We start from the raw sequence: 7004 nt of genomic DNA on the forward strand, positions 1-7004 counted from the left end.
TGAACACTAAATCTCTCTTTTTTTTTGGAGCACTTTTTTATCGCGTTTTAGCAGTAAATTGAATTCACTAACCAAATTTTTGTTCTTCATATAGAATTATGAGTTTCATTGCATTTCATGTTATTCAGTGAAATGATGCTTGTGGAAAATTTTTCTGTGGTATTCTATGTGCTTAATCGGTTGCATTTAATATTAGATGGAATGTGTTCTACACTGAATTTTTTTCTTCTAATTGCTAGCTCAGTGCATGCTTAAGCCTCAACGTTCTATTCTATGCAATCATTTCTTTAGGTCTGTAGAGAATGGGAAGCAAAAGCACTAGAAGTTGATAAAGACGTAAGGTTGCTACTTATTCGTGTAGGTATTGTTTTGGGACAAGATGGTGGTGCTCTAGGTTTGTGCTAATGCCTATTATATTTTATAGTACTTTTATGTCAGTTCTTGCATTGAGATTATGATTATGCTTGCCTTGTCTCTATTTTGATTTTTTTTTCTTAACTGGATATGCTTATTCGTAACCCATTTGATTATTTTTTATGACAAGACATTTGTGCATAACATCAAAATCTTTGGCCTTGAGCATAATGTAAGAATTTTGGGATCAAATTTCACAGAATGGCTTGCATTCATAAAAAACAATATCATTATGTCCACATTTTATTATAATTATTAATTCATGTATAGAAGAAGATGATAAGATTCTATTCATGCCCATAAGCACACTCATATCAACTTTTAATATCAAGCTGGCTAGTACAGAAATAAGGCCTTTTGCTTAATTTATTAATGCAGATATTACCTAACAATAAATTTATAATCTTGTTACTGATTTTCTTTTCTAAAATTAGTCCTCAACATACATGGAAGTCCATAATTCATGATACAAGATGGGCTCAATATACTTAAAGAAACTGCTATTGCTAGATTTAAACTTTAATCTTGCTTAACCGTATTTAACATCCAAACCACCTTAGTTTTCCTTTTAATCTCTTCCTTTTTTTTTTTTTTTGAGAAAGCTCAATGGCTAATATATTAAATAGAAAGTATGATACAAATAGATTGTGTGGGAGGGCCCAAACATGGTACCCTCACCACATGATAACCAGCACATTGAAATGGTTCCAAAAAGGGAAAATATAAAAAAATACATGAGAGACAAAAAGAAAAAACTAAAAAGTGTCAAAATAAGGAGTATCAGGTAGCTAGAGAGCAGCCCAATTTTCTCTTGCCTCTGCCTTTAGTTCTAGAGAATGAGCCAGCTAATAAATTGGTAAGATGAGCGTCATTGTCAGTGATAACCAATGTGTCATCCAATAAATTTCAAAGCTCGAGTCGGCCTCCATTATTCTTCTTCCTCCTGGAATAGACCTGTCATTCCTTATTCAAAGAATGGCTCACCTGATCAGTGGATTGGTTTAAAGTGTGTCGGACATGTGTAGGGCGTTGAACATTAGAAACTGCTACTTATTGTACCAACTGATCTTTAATCGGATCGAAGAGCACTCTCGTGTGTCTTGGCATGTGAATGAGTCTTCTTCAATAACAGTGAGTGATATAAGCACATTTGGATCTGTACTTGTAGTATGGTGTTCTTCATCAAGAACTACGGTGTTAGAAATGATATGTTTAATGATGTGACCTTTCAATCTCTTCCTTAACCTTGTTTTCAACACATGTTAAATGATATGATCTTTTTCAAAATCAAGTAAATATCTAAAAAACTGAAATACATTTAGCAAATAATTGAGTTTTTCTGTAAGGCCAAGATAGTTTTTCTACACACCTTTTACAAAAACTTTTCCTAACGTTGAATTTAAAAATGTTCTATGGATCACACCCAAGGAATTGAGCGTTGGACCGTTGAGAGGATTCAATAGTGAAATAAAAGTAGAGTGCATAATAACACAAGTTTTCGGGGAAGGGATTATGTAATCCCTTCTTGAAGAAATGTTCCTCTATTTATAGATCATAGGGGGTGTCTAGTAAGTTTCATATTTATCTATGTTTTAATAGGAATGTTACAAGTAATTAATGCACCAATATATTTTTACATATTTGTAACTAGCTCTAGATTCTTTAATATTTGTAATTGTTGTTTACACTTTTTCGTATTCATAACTATTTGAAGTGAGCGTTAATAGTCCACTGATATTTACCATTCGATCGTTTAATAATCATTTGGTCGGCTGGAGGTTCTTCGGTCGACTAGAAGGTTATCGGTCAGCCTTCTCGAGAGAACCCTCTGTAGAAACCTTATCATTAGAATTAACTTAGACCATCAGGCAGAGGATGTGTCATCGTAATCTGATGTGCAACTCTCCTTCGGATAAGAGATCTTCATAGAGGGTTGGAAAGATGTTCTAAGGAGCGCCATTGGTCCTCTTTGTGAAAGATCCTAGTATCGACTGAGTGAGTTGATTACAAATCATTGTTTTTCTGATTAGGTGCATAAAGCTCTTTCATTTGGTTGTACTTTCTTTCGGTTGGCCCAATATTCCGACGTACTTGCTCCTCTGTCTTTCGATTTTTTGGACGTAGTCCTTTGGCATCTTCTTAGCGAGATTCGTTGAATTTCTTAATTAGTATGGTCATGTTTTTGATGTGCACCTAAAAACTCAATAATCTTTCATTTTTTAAGCCTCAAAGAAAACTTTAAAAATTCATTTTAAAAGTTCTAAATGCATAATATAATTTATGAAAGCATGGTGTTTTTATAAATGTATTGGCTTGGTCCCTTCAATACCTTATTCTTTGGCCTTAATAGTTGCTCCACCATCAATCTTGATCAAATTTGATGATGATGGCGGAAGACAAGCCTGAGTAACATGAGGCCTATTCAAAGTGTCCCGCTTATATTACAAGAATACACAACTGACATCCATTTCACAAAGTGGACCCACGCTAATACAATGTGAGGCCAAAATTAACTATAAAATAATCCCCATATTACTCAATCAATCACACAAGTAAAAAACTTTATCGCTAGATGAGGAAGAAATAACCTATGCAATTACTTAAATTTTACGAGAAGAGAAATATCTAACTATTTTGGAGATAATTAACCCATTTCTCATTAAAATTATGATTTTTTGTAATGCTAAAAAGCTAACACCATCATCTATAACTTTTGTATTTTCCATTTTAGCCAACGCTAGAAGTTGCAAGTCAAGCAAGAGATACAAAGTCAAATGCATGATTTTGGATATCTTCTAATTAATTGGGGTAGACCTCTCATATTTCTTGTTAGAATCTTGTGATTTATGTGTCATTTGAAAACTAAATGATGTGGGAGCTTCCCTGCGATTTTGCTTGTCATTCCTACTAACGCGGGATAGCGAACTGTGACCAAATCCCATCTAGGTAGAGAGGTCCCAAAGATTTTTGTGATCCCACATGCGAGACGAGCGAAGCTTTCCTGTTATTTCACTAAAACAGACATTAAGAGCTCTATTTTTATTTATTTTTTAATTGGAATTGGGGTTATTTTGAGAGTAGGCTAGTTATATAAGTTATTTTCCTGTTTAGCTATTATTTTTGTGTTTTGGAGACTTTATTATCTAATTTATACTTTGTAGAGGATTGTATTATTTTTCATTTGTAAGTGGTGTGTTTGTATCTTGCTTATGAACGAATGGGAGACCACCCTATCTTTTGGACCTGGCCGTTTTACCGTCGATCTATTGTTTTCAGCTGGATAGCCATCGAACTGTTCTGAATTTGTTGTCCAATAGTAGATTTCATCATTTCCACTTTTGTTTTGACTCTCCCTACAACTCTCCTAACCCATTCCCTAACCTTCCCACACCCGACCAGTTGCCCTAGTTTTGCGTCTTCTAGAGGATATGTAGCGATAAATTCTCCGACTAGAATAAAGGCTTTCTATCTTTGAGAGAAGACAACCCAGACAAGCTACCCATAAATACGACGACAACTTGCCAGATTAAGAGGAGGAAGTAAATCTCTTCCACCATAAAGTTTTCAACGATGAAGACCAATACCCCAACATTTTGGCATGGAATATCAGAGAAGCCTGGATTTTTTAGTAAAAGTAGATTTACCAGATTTGATGGTTGCATGGATCTAAAAGAGTTTATTAAGTGACTCTAATATGCAAAACAAGTCTTTTGAGTACAATGACATTTCACTTAACAGAAGGGTGAAATTAGCCACTATTAAATTAAACAAGAGTGTGTTCTTATGGTGGGAAAGTTTGAAGCACCTTTGCCAACGAGATAAAAAGTAAAATCATAATCTAATCCAAGATGAAAAGGGAGATGCAATGCAGGTCTTTATTAGCACATTACAAATAGGACTTATGCTTGAGACTCCATCACTTATAGTAAAAAGATCTCAAAATACGAGTATGCAGCTGAGTTTGAGCAATATATGTTGAAATTTGAATAACTAGAACCCGAGGAGAACACCATAGCCGAACATATACGGGGATTGAAAATATCCGTCAACATTGTGATACAATCCCTATTGGACATTACATGATGTCCAAACCTTATCCTTGAGGGTGAAAAAAATAGCAACATCATCAGGTGATCGTCACACCTTATAGACAAAACTCAATCCTAGGATCAACCAACAAGAACATACCCATTGAAGCACCCAAACTAACCCCTCCCGAGGAGAAATCAATCTAAAATGGAGAAAGGTGGAGACCACCAGCACTTCCAAAACAATCCCAACCAGAAAGTCCATTATCACAATTTTGGGCACATTACATTTGATTGCACAAATATAAGGGTGATCTCTTTCGCTGAGCTGTGAGCAATAAAAAATGTAGACAGTCACGCAATAAACACTAGAGAAAGTGAGGACGCAAATGAAGAGTATCAATTTCCAGTTGATAAGGGAGAGATACTAGTAATCTGGTGGGTCTTTCCAAGTGAGCCTACGCACGTACCAGTTTCACCGTGAAGAAAAAATGTGCGGTCTTATTGTCGATGTAGACAGTTGTGAAAATGTGGTATCTGCACATGTGATGGATAACTTGAGCCTCACTACCTAGAAACATTTTCTTCTGTATTCACTGATTTGGTTGAAGAATGACAACAAGATTATTGTTGATAAGAGATGTTTGATAGAATTTTCAATTAGAGATAAGTTGTAGGATCAAGTTTGGTGTGATGTTGTGCCTATGGATGTGTGTCGCATTCTTTTGGGCCCATCATGGCAGTATAACAATTGTACATTATATGATAGCCTTAAAAACAATTACTCATTTATTAGGGATTGGAAGCACATTTTACTTATGTCATTGAAGGAATTAGCAGTAATAAGTAGTGATTGATAATCAGACAATGACAAGAATTTTAATGCCTTGTGACGTAATTTTACATGCTATGAGTGAGGCACTAGTGGAGCTAGCCTTGGTGATGCTAGAAAACAATCTTAGAAAGAGTAGATCTTTGAGACAGTGCAACCTTTACTACAGAGTTTTAGGATTTTCTAACATGCAATCTAACTTTAGTTTGTCACTGCTAAGAGTGATTCAGCATGTCATCACTTCAGAAAGAGAAGAGTAATTTTTAAGCTATTTTTTGAAGGCTCCAGGAAGTAAGATGAGTTCTATGTTCCAGTTCAGTTTAATTGTGCATTTCCAAACATGTTGTGAGATAGAAGTGGTGAATTGCTACTTGGGAAAACTTTGCAAGTGTTTTGTGGAAAAGAATATCCAACAGTGGGTTCTATGCTCTTCTGGAAACCTCTCCTTGGCAAGGAGAATGATGACGGGGCTTTCTCGATGATCCCACAGTTGTGGGATTCCTCAATTCATGAAATTGATTCCGTGAACAAAAGATAGCAAACCGGGATCGAATCCCATCTTCTGTAGAGGACTCATGAGATTTTTGTGATCCTGCACATGACACGAGCAGGGCTTTCTCGTTATTTCATTTTCACAGGCCTTTAGTTCCTTATTTTTATTTATTTTTGAATTAGAATTGGGGTTATGGCCTATTTAGATCTGTCAGTTTTCTTTTATGCAAACTTTTTGCTATTGCTTATGTGTTCTAGAGACTTTATTATCTGATTTATGCTCTTTGCATTATTGTATCATCTTTTTTTTGTAAGTGGTGTGTCTATATCTTGCTCCGGAATATGTGATGGATCCCTTTGCCTCGCTGTTTCAATGTCAAACTGCTGTTTTCAGCTGGACAGCTGTCGAATAGCACTGAATCTGCTTTCCAACAGCATATTTTGTTTTTTTCTGCTTTTGTTTCCCGTTCTACAACCTCCTAACCCATTCCCCAACCTTCCCACACCCAATTATTCGCCCTACTTTGGATGGAGATTTCTCAAAACATAAACATTCTTATGCTGTCAAATTTTACTTTTTCTAGAGACTATTTGCTGGTTCGATCTATCTGAAACTAGATCTTCAGCCATCATGATGCCAACCTTGTTTATTTGTGTACCATGCGCTAACATTCCAATCATGATATAAGGCATAACAAAAACATCAACATTACACGATTTCAGAATTGAACATTCGTTTTCAATCCTCAAATAATTTTATGGAACACAAGAGTCAAGAAAAACACTCGAGAGAACTTTTGTTTTCAGCTTTTACAATTTATGTCTAATTTTCTTTTACATGATGCAGCTAAAATGATTCCTCTCTTCAGGACGTTTGCTGGAGGACCTCTTGGTAGTGGTAAACAATGGTGAGTTTTCCCATTTTTTTCTTTAAATAGAAAATTATGAAGTAATTGGGACATTATGAAGTAACTAATTTTCCTAGAAATCAGTGAAATGTTGCATATGATCATTTAAAGTATTGGGTATCTTTTTTCTCCGGTTATAATAGACCTGGCATTTTTAGAGTATCATTTCCTTTATTCAGGTCATTTTATAGATCTGTAATGTGTTCTTAGAACACTGGTGATGCTTGGCTTATGGTGGATTGCCGCAGCAGTCTAAATATGTGAGAAATAAGTTCGCGATTCTGGCGATTCTGGCGAAAAGAAGACATGTAAGGCATTGATATGTTTTTA

The 7004-nt window shown here is 35.4% G+C and overlaps 1 protein-coding gene across 3 annotated transcripts in view; it reads left to right on the forward strand.

Moving 5' to 3' along the window:
• Nucleotides 1-7004, forward strand: part of LOC110018745 (epimerase family protein SDR39U1 homolog, chloroplastic) — a 129485-nt gene that overhangs the window by 47209 nt on the left and 75272 nt on the right. For all 3 annotated transcript variants that reach the window (XM_020716158.1, XM_020716160.1, XM_020716159.1), the window contains 2 exons: nt 292-394; nt 6614-6674. In XM_020716158.1, coding sequence (XP_020571817.1) covers nt 292-394; nt 6614-6674 — 164 coding nt within the window. The remainder of the gene's footprint in view (nt 1-291; nt 395-6613; nt 6675-7004) is intronic.

The sequence above is a fragment of the Phalaenopsis equestris genome, unplaced genomic scaffold, assembly GCF_001263595.1.
Source record: "Phalaenopsis equestris unplaced genomic scaffold, ASM126359v1 Scaffold000036, whole genome shotgun sequence".
NCBI classification, from domain to species: domain Eukaryota; kingdom Viridiplantae; phylum Streptophyta; class Magnoliopsida; order Asparagales; family Orchidaceae; genus Phalaenopsis; species Phalaenopsis equestris.